General features: G+C 40.0%; 1 protein-coding gene across 3 annotated transcripts in view; it reads right to left on the bottom strand.

Moving 5' to 3' along the window:
- LOC114651587 (ecto-ADP-ribosyltransferase 5-like) overlaps nucleotides 1-20,029 on the bottom strand; it is a 45,986-nt gene that overhangs the window by 8,564 nt on the left and 17,393 nt on the right. The window contains exons 1-3 of one of the 3 annotated variants that reach the window (XM_051927603.1): nucleotides 15,725-15,970; nucleotides 8,635-8,721; nucleotides 1,027-1,663 (exon numbers count right to left, since the gene is read on the bottom strand). In XM_051927603.1, the coding sequence (XP_051783563.1) occupies nucleotides 1,027-1,663; nucleotides 8,635-8,721; nucleotides 15,725-15,748 (748 nt within the window). In that variant the 5' untranslated portion in view covers nucleotides 15,749-15,970. Of the gene's footprint in view, nucleotides 1-1,026; nucleotides 1,664-8,634; nucleotides 8,744-15,724; nucleotides 15,971-20,029 lie in introns of those variants that run through there. The other 2 variants (XM_051927605.1, XM_051927604.1) reach the window with 2 other exon arrangements.

The raw sequence follows: 20,029 nt of genomic DNA, 5'->3' as shown, positions 1-20,029 counted from the left end.
TTTTTGTTTGTGATTTGACCATACTTTTGTATTTATTGTAATTTTGACCTTTTTGCTCTATTTTTTTTGACATTTCCATTGGATTAGGAGTTTGCATTGCCCAAGTGTTTGGGGATCGTTGTGCACAAGTGAGCTGCGACCACAGAACTAACTGCTCTGTGGATGATTCATTCAGGCATTTCAAGGTCACTTCGTTGTAATGAAAGTATCTGCTGAATATATTTCATAATAACGGGATTTCTACAGACTCGTGTCATATGGGGAAACTGTCGGAACTATACAAATACTGCATTGTAATGAAAATTTCATTGTAAAGATATTCATTGTAATGGAATTTTACCTATATAAAATAAAGCTCGATTTTTTTCTGAATATTGTAGGGCGTGTGAACTTTTACTCAATAACATTAGTGCTCCTTAATCATATAATCTGTCTCTTTGTTTTAAATTTTCTTTTCAATTTATTCACTTGATTTACCAAAAGTAGAACTGAGACCACTGGGAGAGGCATTGTCATTTGTGATCCAGTCTTTACATTGTCCATCCACCCATCCATTTTTCATCCTGCTTATCCAGTTTGGGGTCACAACAAACCAAACGTAACACTGATAAGAGGGCATAAGCCAAACAAGGATGGGGCACTAATCCAACACAGGGTACACATACTCATACTGGGTTCGTTGCCTGCCAGGTACATATAAAAAACTGGAGGAGACAGAGAAAACACATGCAGAAACAGAGAGAACATGCAAACTCACAGACAGTGACCAGACCAGGATTTGTTAGGACAATGACATAACCACTACAGTTATGTGTACAGTATTTAATAAAATCTTGGCAAGAATAAATATTGAAAGGAACAGGACTGGTGGGCAGCAATAACATATGTGTGTTTAAAGACTGCGACAACCCCAATAATAAAAGTAAACATCATTATTAAAATCAAAAGAAAATAAAACACAGAGATGAAAAGAAAGAGTGATGAGTTCCTTGGATGCATGCAAGTTTAAACAAATGCACAACTTACCATTCAGAGGCCAGCATCTGTAGTTCACAGTGATGTTCTTCGATTCAAGAGTTACGTATCTACCGTTACTTTCTTTGACAATAAACACTTCATAAGGTGGGATAAGCACTTCAGCTTCTGTCCTATATAAGGAATAATTTGAAATGTCCGCCGCATGGCATGTTGTCATATTGAATACTGTTGCATTTTTAAAATTCAGTGCTACCATTATATTTCTAGAAGCCGATGCAAATCTTCCAAAGCGAAAAGCCTCTCCTTCCCTTGGACGTATCTCTACGCTAACTCCTCTGTAGGCCCTGATGCAGTTACCTTGATTGAGGGTCTGGATGGCCTTAGTGAGCAGGAAGTGGATAGACCTGTAGTGATATTTTTCCACCAAAGTCACGCCATCTTGAACTGCAGAGTTCAACTCAGAATGGAAAGAGGCACTGGTGTAGCCTCTAATAGCAATGGAGGTATTCAAATCCAAAACATAAGGGGTTGAAGCATTCCACTGATTCTTCGCTTTATTCCAGGCAGATCTCAGGAATTCATTTTTATTCAGGTCATTGTCCAGGTAATGCTCTGTGATTTCCATTTCTCTTTCTTCTCTGCACCCCTTATAATCGTCATCATAGGAATTTTCATACATGTATGACTGAAACAGGACAGAAGTTGGGATCAGTAGGAACAACACACAGTACAAGTGCTAATGGGGTCAATTATAGAGTGATGGAAAGATTAATTCATAGTTTAATATGAGTTCACTATAGACACTTTAGACACATAGACATTTCTGGCATATAGTATGTCAGTATAGGGGTCAACCTTTCTGAATTCATGACTAACACATAGTATAAACATTTTGAAGGCAAATTAATACAATTAAGGGTCACAAGAGACAGGATCCCTTCTTGGTATCACAAGATTAAAACACACGTTCAGGGGCTACTTGTGCATTAAGGCCAACTTAGAGAAAGTGGGTGGAAAATCAGCAGATTGGGTAAAACCCCTTTAGGCACATTGAGAACCTTTCACAGTCAAGATACTCAGTATAGCAGGTGGAAATCTAACTTACTATACCGACCAAGCTAACACTTAAAATGTTCAGCACAATCAATAAATGGGTTATTAGAAGAATACTAAAGTAATCTGAAGCCTGCATTTCTCAGCCTATGTTGACTCAATGAGTATTCAACATGACACTACGGAAAATCTGTGCACACACACAGAGCACAAGGAGCAGTGTGAAAGAGTGCTTGGACAAATGTCATCTGACTACCATTTAGGAACATTTTTAATTGCTGGTTGAATCTACATTAGGAAAGAAATCAGAAAACCTAATCGTCACGTGTCTAACAAAATTGGTTTTCATTGCTTTGTGATGTCCAGTATTCTCCTGTAAATGTCAATGCCATAGAACATCTCAGTTGCTGAAACTGTGAAGACTTGCAGCTTTCATATAAATCATCAATACATGAAACACATGAAGGTAATGTGTAAGAATTTTCAGAACTCACTATTTGATTAACGTCTCCTAGCCCTTTATAATCCACTATATTAAGAGGTCTGCAGTCTGAAACAATGTTTTTCAAAATGGAAGTAAATTTTTTTTTTATTCATAGACTTGTATTGTAGTCGGATAAATAAATGATGATTAGTCTATAACAGCAGTGTGTTTTTCTTGTAATAGCTATACAGTGATCCCTCGCTATATCGCGCTTCGTCTTTCGCGGCTTCACTCCATCGCGGATTTTAAATGTAAGCATATGTGAATATATATCGCAGATTTTTCACTGCTTCGCGGATGTCTGCGGTCTACAGTACGTGTGCTTCCTCAGTTGATTTGCCCATTTGAATTGAAACAAGGGACGCTATTGGCGTATGGCTGAGAAGCTACCCAATCAGAGCACGCGGTTAAGTTCCTGTGTGCTGCTGATTGGCTCAGCGACGGAGTGCTGCATTAACCAGGAAGTCTAATCTCACTCATTCAGCATTAACGTGCCCAAGCGCCAACAAGAGATGCAAATGATTGCAGTTTTGGATATGTTGAAGGAAGGAAACAGCTACACTGCTGCAGGACACCATTACAGCATAAATGAGTCCACGATTCTTTTTATTTAAAAAGGAGGAAAAGCATATAAGATCTATGGCCGCAGTGTCCTTTAACCAGGGCGCAAAACGAGTTGCAAGTGGACGTGATAAGGCAGTAGTCTGGATGGAATCTGCTTTAGGGATTTGGATTGAAGAGTGCTGGAAGAAGAACAATGACGGTGCTAAACAGTCGCCTGAAGAGGCTCCTTTAGAAGAGCTGTAACGCTATCCTTTGTTGTGCAGTAAAATTAAACTCACCGTTATCGGACAAGTCGTCGTGTCATTGTTGGTGAGTAACCATAATTAATTATTTACGTACAGTACTTATTACATGTACAGGGTTTAGTGTCACTGTACACACATTTTACTGTATACAATTTTTCTTGCATTGTATGTATTTATTGCTGGTGGCCTGTCTGTCGTAATGGCTGTAACATATGTGATATCGGAGATGCTCGATATCTTTAAAATAATATTTAGGTTTTACTGTGTTTACATACATAATTTCAACGAATCTTACCTAATATCTAAGAGAATACAAAGGATTTATGCTGTATAATTGTGCATGAAATGTTTATAATAGTGTGGGAGAGTTAATAAGGGCTTAAAATATATAAAAATAACCATATAAACATATGGTTTCTACTTCGCGGATTTTCTTATTTCGCGGGTGGCTCTGGAACGCAACCCACGCGATGGAGGAGGGATTACTGTATAAAGATATTTTATTTATGGGAAATTCAAATTTGCTTGCACTAAATTTACAAATATCAGCATATTGCCCTTTGAATCATCTTGGAGAGTTTTAAATCAAAGGCAACCACAGCAAACTTCTTTCTTTATTGCCATCATTAACACAGTAGTCTAGACAGCATGGGAGTGTGGAACAACACATTCTCCAACTGCAATTAAGGAAAAATTATGCGGTATACTTCTGAAATTAATCACATGCATTACTTCTTTAACTTTGAGAGACCGATTATTATTATTATTATTATATATATAATGAAAAGCCAAGCAAAATGACATCTTTTATTGGCTAACTAAAAAGATTACAATATGCAAGCTTTCGAGGCAACTCAGGCCCCTTCTTCAGGCAAGATGTAATACAGAGACTGGAGTTCCCTATGTTTATATACACACTCTAGGACAAGAAACAACACTGGTAAATCTTTAAATGAGAAATTTTAAATGTTGTAATGTGTTAAATTTTAGCATGAGTTTAACTTCCCTAATTTCACTGCAACATGGATTGAATAGAGACAAGAGTTTTATGGCCAGGTATGAGGATTGTTTGCATCTCTCAGACTGACAGACAACCAGACTACAGACTCATATTGTATTGAAAAACTCATCAGGAATTTCAAAAGACTTTGTTGGACAGTTATCTTATCCAAAGATCTTGACCAGACATTGTTCTTCTCTCTTGTTAAATGTACCCTAGCCTGAAGGAGTCTATTAATTTTTTACATTTAAGATTTCTCACTTAAAGATTTACCAATATTGTTTCTTGTCCTAGTGTGTATATAAACACAGGGAACTCCAGTTTCTGTATTACATCTTGCCTGAAGACAGGGCCCGAGTTGCCTCGAAAGCTTGCATATTGTAATCTTTTTAGTTAGCCAATAAAAGGTGTCATTTTGCTTGACTTTTCACTACATTCATAATGGCTAACACGGTACAACACCCTAGTACTATTATATATATATATATATATATATATATATATAAAAGCCAAATACCACTGACACACTCATCACGAAATCTCCCGAACCATGAGGACTTGGGACTTGAAATTTGGAATGTAGGTTACCCTTAGCCCAAAGGTGCTCGGTTTTAAAGATTTCGTGGTCCAAGCGCAACATTTCTTATAGTTTTTTAGAACCGTTTGTATGTCTGTCCGCTTCTCACGAGAGAACTACTTAACGGATTTAGATTGGGTTGTTTTCTATAATTTGCTTGAACATTCAGTTGATTTTGCTACTTTCTCATCGCGCTAAGTATCATAGTTCGCTTGCGGTACTGATTTATTAGTGCGAATCCGGGGGAGACTCATCGAGCTGCAGGGAGGGGGGCAGGGCACTCCTCACTCACGCGTCTGCCTCGGGGCATAACCTTAACTCCGCTTAGCTAGCGAACGAGAGAACTGCTTAAAAGATTTAGATCTTTTTTTTTTCTATAATTTGCTTGAACATTCTGGTTGATTTTGAGACTTCTCTCATTGCGCTAAGTTTCATAGTTCGCTGGCAGGAGCGATATATTTGCGCTAATCCGAGACAAAGGCTGCGGGCCGAGAGGAGGGGAAAGAGTGGCGTCACAAGTAGAGAGCTGGGTAGGGCCCTCCTCACTGTCCTGTTTCACTGATACGCAGGTGAAGCTGCGGAGAATGGCTAGTATATGTATATATATATTTAGTCATACACGTGAGCATCAGGACTGTTTTGCAGGCACTGGTTACGTCAGCGTTTCTCAACCTTTTAAGTATTTGCGACCCGAGTTTTCATAACAGTTTTAATTGTGCCCCCTAATGTTTTTTTGAAACCCTAATAAAATTTATTCCTATATTTTTTGCTGCCGATACACCTCTACAAGTTTATAATTTCCTTACGAATAGTGAAATTACGCCACATATGGCAACATTCACGATCCCATTTTTGTTACTTCATGCCTGCCCCACAGATTGAGAACCACTGGGTTATGTGAAACACATGGAGAAGTTTAAGGGTATTACACAATCAGTAACTGCATATTTGTCTGCATCCTTAAAGTGGAGAAGTCCCCAGAAGACTATTGATGTCCCTTCCATCCTGACGCCAACAATATTTAAACTAACAACTCACTGGAAGTTGGTGTTTATTCTTGGATCAGAGGAGAACTGAGCTCCCAGGGAGAAAAGCTTAGCTACTAAGGGCTAAAAAGGGTGTGCTTTGCCTATTTTCCTGGTTCTACTATTATTGTCCTACGAACAATCAAGATATTAGAAGGGCCATCACTCAAGACCGCAACTCTTCATCTGTTAATTTTGTTTCCATTTACTAAACACAAATGATACAATACAATATATATGTCATGTCACACATGATCTCCAGGGGGACACCTTCCTGGCTCACTCCAGAAATGAGAGGGTGTACTGTTGCTAATGATCTTGTATCCTTTTTCCCCTCACAGCACTGAAAAAACAGTCCTTGAGGTCAACAGAGCCCCTTCTGGTTTGGATGAGATAATGGAGAGGTTTCTCTGGAAATTGTCCTCTCATACGGAAAGAGTGCTTGACTAACAGAAATTCCTCCATAGCCTCACCTACTCTGAAACACCACTAGAGGGCAATAAGAGGCTATGGCCTGGTTTTGTTTGGTAGCACAATAATGTGCTTGCTACATTTCTTTTTTTTTTTTCCCATTATTTCGTTGCAAGTTAGTTGGAATGGGACTTCTCTGCCTTCTCACTCACCCCCCAACAATATACAGTTAGGTCCATAAATATTTGGACAGAGACAACGTTTTTCTAATTTTGGTTCTGTACATTACCACAATGAATTTTAAATGAAACAACTCAGATGCAGTTGAAGTGCAGACTTTCAGCTTTAATTCAGTGGGGTGAACAAAATGATTGCATAAAAATGTGAGGCAACTAAAGCATTTTTTAACACAATCCCTTAATTTCAGGGGCTCAAAAGTAATTGGACAAATTAAATAACTGGAAATAAAATGTTCATTTCTAATACTTGGTTGAAAACCCTTTGCTGGCAATGACAGCCTGAAGTCTTGAACTCATGGACATCACCAGATGTTGGGTTTCCTCCTTTTTAATGCTCTGCCAGGCCTTTACTGCAGCGGCTTTCAGTTGCTGTTTGTTTGTGGGCCTTTCTGTCTGAAGTTTAGTCTTCAACAAGTGAAATGCATGCTCAATTGGGTTAAGATCAGGTGACTGACTTGGCCATTCAAGAATTTTCCACTTCTTTGCTTTAATAAACTCCTGGGTTGTTTTGGCTGTATGTTTTGGGTCATTGTCCATCTGCATCATGAAACGCCGCCCAATCAATTTGACTGCATTTAGCTGGATTTGAGCAGACAGCATGTCTCTGAACACCTCAGAATTCATTCGGCTGCTTCTATCCTGTGTCACATCATCAATAAACACTAGTGTCCCAGTGCCACTGGCAACCATGCACGCCCAGGCCATCACACTGCCTCCACCGTGTTTTACAGATGATGTGCTATGCTTTGGATAATGAGCTGTTCCACGCCTTCTCCATACTTTTTTCTTGCCATCATTCTGGTAGAGGTTGATCTTGGTTTCATCTGTCCAAAGAATGTTTTTCCAGAACTGTGCTGGCTTTTTTAGATGTTCTTTAGCAAAGTCCAATCTAGCCTTTCTATTCTTGAGGCTTATGAGTGGCTTGCACCTTGCAGTGCACCCTCTGTATTTACTTTCATGCAGTCTTCTCTTTATGGTAGACTTGGATATCGATACGCCTACCCCCTGGAGAGTGTTGTTCACTTGGTTGGCTGTTGTGAAGGGGTTTCTCTTCACCATGGAAATGATTCTGCGATCATCCACCACTGTTGTCTTCCGCGGACGTCCAGGTCTTTTTGCGTTGCTGAGTTCACCAGTGCTTGCTTTCTTTCTCAGGATGTACCAAACTGTAGATTTTGCCACTCGTAATATTGTAGCAATTTCTCGGATGTGTATTTTCTGTTTTCGCATATTAAGGATGGCTTCTTTCACCTGCATGGAGAGCTCCTTTGACCGCATGTTGTCTGTTCACAGCAAAATCTTCCACATGCAAGCACCACACCTCAAATCAACTCCAGGCCTTTTATCTGCTTAATTGATAATAACATAACGACGGACTTGCCCACACCTGCCCATGAAATAGCCTTTGAGTCAATTGTCCAATTATTTTTGAGCCCCTGAAATGAAGGAATTGTGTTAAATAATGCTTTAGTTGCCTCACACTTTTATGCAATCGTTTTGTTCACCCCACTGAATTAAAGCTGAAAGTCTGCACTTCAAGTGCATCTGAGTTGTTTCATTTAAAATTCATTGTGGTAATGTACAGAACCAAAATTAGAAAAACATTGTCTCTCTCCAAATATTTATGGACCTAACTGTATATTGTGACCGGTGTCGCCTCTGGTTAGTCGCCACTATGTGCTCATGTGCAGTTCAGTAGTTCCCCTGCTCCGTTTTTCCTCTCGCATAGCACCACCAGCTGCACGCTCGTATGCTATTAACTGTGAGCTGTCACTCTGTTAAACAGTAAACCTATGGCAAAGAAACACAGCCACTCTACAGAAAAGTCCCTCTTAAACAGTAATTCAATGAGAAACAAACACACTATTACCCGTCCCCTTTGCAGGATCAGTTGCACGCTTGTAGGCTTACCGTGCAACATTTTTCTCACACAAGATTTTTTATATTAGAGACTGATATTGACAAGAGCCCAACCCAGAAATGCAAGTGACCCTTGGGGTTGGGTGACATGTCTGCCCGTATGTACTTGAATAAACACAACTGATGTATCCAACTTACCGACTCAACTCCATTCACGAAAATTAGCAAAGACAGCAGGAAGACTGTAGAGATGGCAGGAGTCATTGGAAACTTTATTTCTTCTTTCTGTACAAACAAAACACAGACACTTTTCTGATGCTAAATTCTGGCCAAAAACCCCACCCACAACCCCAGTCTAAATGTTCAAAATTGCCATGTCAGATAATTCAGTAAGTTATGTTGTATTATAATTAATTGAATTGGCATTATTATACCTGAAGTGTACAGTTTAAGAAGCCTTAGAAGAATTGAACATAAATTAGGACATAGTTGTTTGGGTAGAGACAATCAGAGCTTTTACTCACTAGGTATCAGGAGAAGGTGGGAGCGGAGGATGCCATCATCTATATGCTACACTGATCCCTCTTCCCCCTTGGACAGAGGCAGTGGTGCTGTAAGAATTTTGTTTCTAGACTTCTCTAGCGCCTTCAACACAATCCAACCTCTGCTCCTTAGGGACAAGCTGACAGAGATGGGAGTAGATTCATACTTGGTGGCATGGATCGTGGACTATCTTAAAGACAGACCTCAGTATGTGCATCTTGGGAACTGCACGTCTGACATTGTGGTCAGCAACACAGGAGAGCCGCAGGGGACTGTACTTTCTCCAGTCCTGTTCAGCCTACTGTATATACATCGGACTTCCAATACAACTCGGAGTCCTGCCATGTGCAAAAGTTTGCTGACGACACTGCTATCGTGAGCTGCATCAGGAGTGGGCAGGAGGAGGAGTATAGGGACCTAATCAATGACTTTGTTAAATGGTGGGACTCAAACCACCTACAACTGAACACCAGCAAAACCAAAGAGCTGGTGGTGGATTTTAGGAGGCCCAGACCCCTCATGGACGCCGTGATCATCGAAGGTGACTGTGTGCAGATGGTGCAGACCTATAAATACCTGGGAGTGCAGCTGGATGATAAATTAGACTGGACTGCCAATACTGATGCTCTGTGCAAGAAAGGACAGAGCCGGTTATACTTCCTTAGAAGGCTGGCGTCCTTCAACATCTGCAATAAGATGCTGCAGATGTTCTATCAGACGGTTGTGGCGAGCGCCCTCTTCTACATGGTGGTGTGCTGGGGAGGCAGCATTAAGAAGAAAGACGCCTCAGGCCTGGACAAACTGGTGAGGAAGGCAGGCTCTATTGTTGGCATGGAGCTGGACAGTTTGACATCTGTGGCAGAGCGACCGGCGCTCAGCAGGATCCTATCAATTATGGAGAATCCACTGCATCCACTAAACAGTATCATCTCCAGACAGAGGAGCAGCTTCAGCGACAGACTGCTGTCAATGTCCTGCTCCACTGACAGACTGAGAAGATCGTTCCTCCCTCAAACTATGCGACTCTTCAATTCCACCCGAGGGGGTAAACATTAACATTATACATAATTATTGTCTGTTTTTACCTGCATTATTATCAATCTTTAATTTAATATTGTTTTTTGTATCAGTATGCTGCTGCTGGAGTATGGGAATTTCCCCTTGGGATTAATAGAGTATCTAACTATCTATCTATCTATCTATCCTTTTTGTAACCAAGTCTGCAGACTAAAGAAAGGTGGCCTATCACAGCAGGATTGGGTGCAAAACAAAAAACAGACGGCCCATAGCAGGCCACTCACACACCTACACTGACACCATTTAGAGTTAGTTCTTGATTATCCCAGCAACAAGCCCCTGTCCCCAGTACTGCTGGGATAAACTCACTCAGCCTTGAACTGGACTTAGTGGGTTCTGTGATGAATGGACAGATTCATCCCCGATGGAGGATCGCAGGAATCGTGGGGTAGAGGGGTCCTTTCATCAGATTGGCTTGCCCAGCAATGGCCAAATGGGAGAGTCAGCTTGATGGCTGAGGTCTCCAGGACTCTAAACAAATCCAAATCATATTATGTGATATCATCTACTGTTAAATTCTGCTCCATACTTGTAATATTTTTATTTTTATACTGTATTGAGGTTTTGTTCTGTTCTGTGTATTGTATTGTATTGACCCCCTTCTTTTTGACACCCACTGCATGGCCAACCTACCTGGAAAGGGGTCTCTTTTTGATCTGCCTTTCCTGAGGTTTCTTCCATTTTTTTCCTACAAGGGTTTTTTGGGGGGAGTTTTTCCTTGTTTTCTTGGAGACTCAAGGCTGGGGGGCTGTCAAAAGGCAGGGCCTATTAAAGCCCATTGTGGCACTTTTTTTTGTGAGATTTTGGGCTATACAGAAATAAATTGTATTGTATTGTATGAAGATAGTTTAACATAAAAGTCTTTGAGATGTAAGATAGAAACTGGAATTCTTTTGATTTGAAAACAATCTCTGGGGGCTTTGAGGTAGCATTGTGCCAATCTGGTGCCACTTTTGGTCTCCAAGCATACCTAAAAAACTCTGAGATGACACCTTTACAAACAAATGATGCAAAAGAACCTTTACATCTACAAAAATCAATAAATTAGAAGTAAATGAGTATACAGTATGCATAAATAAATAAATGAAATACCAAAAATAGTAAATTAGAATAAACCCATATATACCCTTACATATTACAAATTGGCAAGTAAAACAAAGTTCAGAGACCTTTATTATGGATTAAATTGCAAAATTCCATTTTAATGCACCAATGATTACAACGAGAAGTCTGATGCTACGATAAGATGGCCAGGAAGAACATCAAAATAAAACAGTCCTCCTTCTGCTCCTCTTCAAGTCTTCCAGCTTCCTCACATGTAAAACGCTCAACGTATGAGGAGGAAAGTCAATCTAGAGTACAACAAATGTGCTTCACAACAGACACAGTATGGGACAGTGCAAGCCTATTAGTGGCGGTGCACATTATACAGAGACGTCCTTTCAAAGAAGTCTTCACAAAGCCACATGACAAATGGATGTCAAAACAGGCAGTAAAGAAGTCTTATCCCAAAATGTGGTTTAATTCTGCTACAACACAAGTAGCTTCCCTAATGTTCTGGTGTGAAAACTGTTCATATTAATTTTAATTGTTTTGCTCAAACAAACCAGGATGGACTGAATTTACAGCATCTTTAAACACAGGCAGTGCACGCATCCTTTTGTATTGTATGGTCTTGCTCGGCCCGGGTTGCCTCTGCCATGGTAGGACCAGGTAGAGAGACCACACTAAGCGCACTATCTCCCCCAGAATGCTAGAGGGCAGCCCCCCGGCTTGCTGGACTCCCACGGGGCTTCATGGGAGCTGTAGTTTGGCACATTCCTGTTGGGTGCCGTGGGTGCTGCAGGGACTGGGGAGTCCATTATTGCAGGACTTTCGCCACACCCGGAAGGAGACTATGTGGAGTGCTTCCAGGTACGCTATGAAAGGAGCCGCCTCGCTCCATTCAGGGATCCAGAGTCTGGAGGGAGAGGAAAGTGCTTGCCTGAGGAGCAGTGAATGTGGAAAGACAGACAGCAAAGGCAAAGTGCTTGGTGTTTTATTGTGCTTTGAATTGTGCACTGTGGTGGCAGGTGGGAAACGGTGGAAAAGCGTTCAATGGAGATTGCTGTTAAAATCTACACAGCCCTAACTGTTAAACAGTCTAGAGTTTGAGCAACAGTTAACACTGTTATCGGTTCATCTTCATGTTGAGTTTTTGTCTTTTTGTACAATGCAGGAATTATACTCTGACTAAAATGTTGGAGACATAGAATCTTTTACCATGCCTGAAGCCTGTTCTCAAAACCTGCATTCTCCACTACAAAGTAGTGTCCGATACGTTCCACTACACACATCTCAATTGCTGTTGAGATTTTTTTAGCACAGACTGAAAGGTAAAGCTTCTTGAATGTTGTGGATAGACTTTAATGAGTTGCATTAGGCTTTCCTCTATCTTAACCACATCATAATTCATTCATTTTTTTGGCTCTACATACATTTTATTTGGCAATTTGTTATGGTTTAATGATGGTTTTTGAGATCAGGGAACATATGTGTTATTAGTCCCTACTTTTTCACTTCTGAAAAAAAGCAAAAATAATCGTTATATTTCTTCTTTACTGCATGAAACATCTTGTTTTTCTGTGGGTGCTGCCATTTTGTGGTTTGTCTTGATTCTATGTGATGCATCATATACAGTTGAAGCCTTAACTCCTTTAATATGTGGATCCTGTACAGAACAAAAGCCTGCTACTTAAGTTTGGGATACGTTTACTAGGTGTGCTGCAAAATTTTAGATAGCAAACCTCAATTTGAATTTGAGGGTCAGGTGGATCATAGCATTGACAGAGAAGAGGGAACTCTGCACAGACGAATGGACATGTTTGGGCTACTGGCACTATTGGGTGCACTTTAAGTTTTGACCCATTTCGTGATATCTATTCCCGTAATAACTTACAAGGAGGCCAAAGTATTCCCAAACAGACCTTACAGACAATAGGGGCCTCCCCCAAACATGAAAAGTGGGAACATCTGGTAAAGAAACTGACCTGGTGCCAAAATGGACACTGCAATGAACTAATTCTTAATATCAGGGAGAAAAGCACCAACTGAACTGTGTGAGTTCATCCACAAATTCATAGACTCCCATGAGTCAGTGATTATAGAAGAGAGTTAAAAGGAGGGGGGCTACAGAGGTTTGGGAGACATTGGGATGGCTCCTACTGCAGAGGGGTATAAAAGAAGAGAAACATGCAACTCCTGGTAAAGTTTTGGAAAGTAATGCACAAATAATCCAAACTGTCAGCATGTCAGGAGAGCAAAATAGATTTTAAATGACATCAGACAAGAAAATCTTAACCAGCATGCAGACGTTAACATCACAGATTAGAAATATTTGTATTGTGCACAAAATAAGAAATGCTTCATTCAAAGAACTATTTTGATCATTGAAGCTTCAAAATATTAACATCCATCCATCCATTTTCCAACCCGCTGAATCCGAACACAGGGTCACGGGGGTCTGCTGGAGCCAATCCCAGCCAACACAGTGCACAAGGCAGGAAACAATCCTGGGCAGGGTGCCAACCCACCACAGAAATATTAACATATGTTTTGAAAATATAGGACTGAAAGGAAGGAAACGTGTGAATAAAACAAAGAATGTGAACAATGAGTAAGTGAGTCAGTGAGCAAGTATGAAACATTTGTTTCCTGAGTTTTAAAACAGATGCAATGGAATGCATCCAAATTTATGTCTTACAAATATGTAGAGGCCAATTCCTATGAAAATATGGATTTATCAGATGTGAAAGAGCGATTTCAGCTTCAGCATGTAATGTAGAAAGGAAGTACAACAAATTCTTTTACAGTATATTCTACATGTTTACTGAGGAGCACAGATGTTATATACTGTGAATTTCCCCCTGGGATTAATAAAGTATCTATCTATCTATCTATCTATCTATCTATATGAACTGTATATAATACAAATTAAAAAAAAAGGTATGGGTTCAATTTAGGACGTAAATTTAAGTAATAGAGCAACCTACATTTGATTTTTGCCTGTCACTGCAACAAAATAAAAGCACCACCAGTGACTTCTGACAGCTTAAGTGTCACTTTACACTGGGCACTCGTGTATCAAAATCAGTTCTTCTACTACAATGAACTGGGCTTCCCTCATCTGCATATGTATGTATGTATGTATATTATATATATGGTTGAAATAGTTTTACTGTCAAATAACACAAAGAGTATGCAACACATGTTTCGCCCTAATTCTCGGCTCATCAGGCGTACACACTCTTTTTCAACCATTCTATGATCTGCTTCTCACAACTGAAAGAGGGCACCGTGGCGGATGTTAGCTGACTGACCAACCACAAGTGTTACCTGGTAGGTAACCACCCATACAATCAGATTGTGATTCAGACTACGAATGCCATGAATATATATACTACAGTGAAGCAATTTCCCCCATAGGATTGTATGTAAATACAATTAATCCGTTCCAGACCGTACAAACTATGTAAATATATTTTTTAAAGATTTTTAAGCGCAAATATAGTTAATTACACCACAGAATGCACAGTGTAATAGTAAACTAATGTAAAAACATTGAATAACACGGACACAAACACCCAGGCTCCCTGCTCAGCTGCAGAAGCAGGCTCGCTCGCTCACTCTCAGCTGCACGTGCCCTCTCTCTCTCTCTCTCTCTCTCTCAGCTACACGTGCCCTCTCTCTCTCTCTCGCTCACTCTCAGCTGCATGTGCCCTCTCTCTCTCTCTCTCTCTCAGCTACACGTGCCCTCTCTCTCTCTCTCTCTCTCAGCTACACGTGCCCTCTCTCTCTCTCTCTCTCTCAGCTGCACGTGCCCTCTCTCTCTCTCTCTCTCTCTCAGCTACACGTGCCCTCTCTCTCTCTCTCTCTCTCTCTCAGCTACACGTGCCCTCTCTCTCTCTCTCTCTCTCAGCTGCACGTGCCCTCTCTCTCTCTCTCTCTCTCAGCTACACGTGCCCTCTCTCTCTCTCTCTCTCTCTCAGCTACACGTGCCCTCTCTCTCTCTCTCTCTCACTCTCAGCTACACGTGCCCTCTCTCTCTCTCTCTCTCTCTCTCAGCTACACGTGCCCTCTCTCTCTCTCTCTCTCTCAGCTGCACGTGCCCTCTCTCTCTCTCTCTCTCTCAGCTGCACGTGCCCTCTCTCTCTCTCTCTCTCTCAGCTACACGTGCCCTCTCTCTCTCTCTCTCTCTCTCAGCTGCACGTGCCCTCTCTCTCTCTCTCTCTCTCTCTCAGCTACACGTGCCCTCTCTCTCTCTCTCTCTCTCTCAGCTACACGTGCCCTCTCTCTCTCTCTCTCTCTCTCAGCTGCACGTGCCCTCTCTCTCTCTCTCTCTCTCTCAGCTGCACGTGCCCTCTCTCTCTCTCTCTCTCTCAGCTACACGTGCCCTCTCTCTCTCTCTCTCTCTCTCAGCTGCACGTGCCCTCTCTCTCTCTCTCTCTCTCTCAGCTACACGTGCCCTCTCTCTCTCTCTGTAACATTGCAGCAGTTCACGCTATAGCCTTTGAACCGATCGCTGTATAAACACTTTTTTTTTTAATGAGTTTTAAGCACAGGGGAAAAAAGGAACATTTGAACAAATCCATAATACAAAAACTAACCATAAACCACCAAGAAAACTAACCTTGCATGAGTCGAGGTCTGGCATGAAGTGAGGAGAAAATGGGTGGACAGGAGGTTACAGTTTTGAGGGAGAGTCTGGCTCCGCGATGGACGGATGTTTTCCTTCAGGTGTTTTCTCTCTTGTGATTTCTGGTGTTTTTAGCTGTTTAGCTGGTGGGAGCGAAAGCCTTGTGCAGCCATTCCAAAAACAAAGTCCTTGTGACCCAACCCTTCGTGTTTGCCCTCCACATCACTGGCAGTCTGGCTTTGTTTACACCCAACCCTTCATGTTTGCCCTTCACATCACTGGCAGCCTGGCTTTGTTTACATTGTGCTGCTTGAAAGCAGGAGGGTTCTCAAATTGGTAAATGAGTAAACTGGTAAATAGTTTTTCCACCTCTTCCAGCACTTGAGGCCTCTGCCTGGTTAATGCTGTAAATCCTTTTGCAACATCAGCTGCTTTAATAGATTCTTTCTGCTTTAGAATAGTCGAAATCGTAGGTTTTGACTTCTTGTACTCGGCGACAAGATCAATAACACAAACGCCACGCTCATACTTTTCAATAATTTCTTTCTTTACTTCAATTTCAGTTTTCTGCAAAACTTTCTTCTCACCACTCTTCACTTGCTTAGAAGCCATGGTTAACTGCAAAAGCACACAAAATACTGTAGAGCACAAAGAGTTCATAGGTAAAGCACGCACGTCTGACAGAGAACAATGAACAGGGAGAGGCTGAACATGTGCTTAAATACAGTAATCGGCGCGTATGAACCGGAAGGGAAATGAAACAGAGCACAAAGAGTTCACAGCGAAAGCATGCACGCACATCTGACCGAGAACAATGCAACACGTGTGGAAATCATCAGCGTGCACAAACCAAAAGGGAAACTGGCTTGTTCGTATACCGAGTGTGTGGTCGTGAACCGAGGCAAAAGTTTGGCGAACTTTTTGGTCGTAAACCGAATTGTACGTGTACCAAGACGTTCGTGAACCGAGGTTCCACTGTAGATATTATATATACACACAAAAACATACACATATATATATATATATATATATATATATATATATATATACATATATATATATATATATATATATATATATATATATATATATATATATATATATATATATATATATATATATATATATATATATATATATATACTGTATATAGATGTAGATATTTAGATATAAACACACACACCTACACAAACCCACACATGTACACAAACCTACACATACAATGAATTAACATTTTCCACTTTTGACCATCAATTGATACTCAATGATTCATAATGACAAAGTTTTCATGTTTTCAGAAATGTTTGCACAAGTTTTAAACAGCAAGAGTTGACCTTTCTTATTCATATAAGTATTCAAACTGGCACTCCATGATGTGGTCAGGCGTATCCTGTTCTCTTTAATTTTCCTTACGATGTGTCTAGAAGTTAACTGGCGTCCATCTGTAATAATTATTGTTTGGACATTGTTTTTAAAGGCACATGTGTACCTGTGTATATAAAGTCCCACAGTTCACATTGCAAGTCAGGACAAAAAAACAGGTGAAGTTAATAGGCCTTAGTGTACATTTGGGGTGTGTGTCTGTGTGCTCCCCCTATGATGGACTGGCACCCTGTCCTGTGTTTGTTCCTGCCTTGCACTCTATGCTGCTGGGACAGGCTTCAGCCACTCAGCCCTGGTCTAGTTAGAAAATGATAAGACTTCAATAATCTAATTCACCTCAAATTGCCCAAGTAACAGATTAACTGGGCATCCAGAGTACAGCTCGGGTTATTCATATTCCAGCTGGCATGGTGCCCTGTCACTGCTGCTCTTTTTGATCCTGCTGGCACCGCCTGTCCATATTTCCCTTTGGCTATCCGAATGTATCTGCTTCTTGGTTTTGACAGGAAGGCAGGATTATTTTACCATTGTTGTGTTGTTCCTTCCTTAACTTCCAGTTTGCATTTCACTTAAAAACAAGCAAACAAGAACTTCTTTGAATCCTTAATGTCCATATGTCAAACTGCAGATTTGTTTGTTGCATTATTTTACAATACTTCCTTTTTCTAAGAATATATCAGTATATAGTATATACTGAATAAATGCATAGAAGAAAAAATTTAATTTTAACAAAAAATGCACATAAACTTGATTAATTATATTTAAAATAAAGTACCTACACTGATACAACATAAACATCCAGACACTAAACATTTCAATACATAACATACGGCATACTTACAGAGCATGCGAAAAAAGGATGTTGAGCAGAATTTGAAGAACTGACAGCCCTTAATGTATGAAGTTTTGAAATCGAACTTGTCAGAAGCCAGCAGCCTGTTACAATACGACTCACAACCCCACAATACATGTAAATTTTGCACACTTGTGAACCAGAAAATTGAGGAACATTTCTAAGAACAACAGTACAAGAAAGAGAGAGAAACTTAAACAGAATTTTTAGTTCATGTGAAACAGCAATATATATAATTGTGCTCAGTAACCTTTTCACTCCACAAGCTGGTACAGGTAATGTTAGAGCAAGAGAAATGTTTTGTAAAATATGGAGGAATATTTCGGACAAACTTAAATATATAAGTAAATAACTAAATAAACAAATATATATGCAAACAAATAAAATTACTGTGAAATGTGACAATAAATAAATAATAACATGACCGACTATAAACAAACATGTCATGAAATATAGTTTTTGTTGTTGATTTATGTATGTATGTATGTATTTAAGATTTTTTTTCATTTTTTTATTTCTGTTACACCACAACAAACATGAAATAAGCCTTGAAATGAAAACTGTCAATTTCTCATGTCAAAGCTGAGTGGGCGGGTTCCAGTGAGTATTGTTTTGTGATTGGTGAACCATCTCTACAGCAGACATAAAGCTTTAGTTATCAAAAGCCACAGTCACTGCAGTCCCTTCAGACGCAAACTCTATTTATGATGATAAATATGAAGTTTCTTGAATTGAATTAGTCACTTTGCACAGTAGTTCAGGGCAACACACAGTCACAATCGTAAACATACGTATGAGCCACAGCATTCGCCAAGTCAAACAAAGTGCATTTGTTCACTCTGCGGATGATTCACCAATTAAAAAACAGGGCTTGCTAAAGCTCACCCTCTCAGCTTCGATGAGTGAAAGGAACAGTCACTGAAAGAAATAAATGAAGGAATAATGAAATAAATATACACAGAAATTAGCAACAAAATAATTTTATGAACATGTTATGCTATTATTACATATGTATTGTCATGTTACAGTATTTTTATTTATTTGTGTACTTATAAAATATTCCTCCATAGTCAAATACTACAAAAATGATCAGTGTCCTTAAGCATGTCTACTATGTTTTATTTAAATGTCAAGAAGTGGTTGAAGCAGAGCTGGGAGGTATATCGGTTCATACCGAAAACTGTTTTTTATTTTTGTTATGATATGGATTTTTCTTATACCACAACACCAGTTTAAATAACCTAAACAACATTCGGATTGTGGCGTAGCGGGAAACTGTTGAAGGGGGGGACCTTTTTCACTGCTACACCGCTAAACATGCAGGCAACGGAGTACATGTGTTAGTGGAGGTACTGAGTGGTGAAAATGGACAAAGAACATTCCAAAACTGAAGCTGTAGTAGACGATAAAGTTGAACATGATGACACAGAAGACGTTTTGCTGAAAAAAGGAGCCGTGTCTGTTGTCTGGAGATACTTTGGTTTTAAAAAGTCGGATGTGGACCCAACAACTATTTACTGCAAATGCTGTCGAGGTAAAGTTGTTGCCAGAGGTGGCAACACAAGCAATTTGCTGCATCACCTTAGCCACAAACATGCTTTGGAGTAGCATGAATGTATGGAACTAAGATTGGCACCCTGCACGTCCTCAGGTAAAATGTCAGACGTCACTTGTAGACGAGTTTGCTAGAGGTAACGCCTACAAAAAATAAAAAGCAAACGGTGGATCGAGATAACCAACGCCATTACAATCCATATAGCTGACGTGTCAGTGAACAGAGATTGTTAACATTAACAGAAAGTGTAGTTGGTTTACAAAAAATGATTTACTATTTATTCCTTTTCTAAGATATTTTCAGTGCAATACAACTTTTGACAAGTACCTCTGGATATTTTACTAAGTCTAAATGCCTCTTTGGATGGTTGAAAATATGTTGTCAAAATTATAGTTTAAGTTGTTTGCAAAATTTGTTCAATAAAAAGGTTCTATATTTTGACTGCAACTGTCATGTAATATGATTCCTTCTCTTCATTAGTGCCACCCCCTTAAAAACTATCACTTTG

Source organism: Erpetoichthys calabaricus, chromosome 5, assembly GCF_900747795.2.
Source record: "Erpetoichthys calabaricus chromosome 5, fErpCal1.3, whole genome shotgun sequence".
Taxonomy (NCBI): Eukaryota; Metazoa; Chordata; class Cladistia; order Polypteriformes; family Polypteridae; genus Erpetoichthys; species Erpetoichthys calabaricus.
Note: the sequence above shows the minus strand (reverse complement) of the source record. Positions and strands in the feature narration are given on the sequence as shown.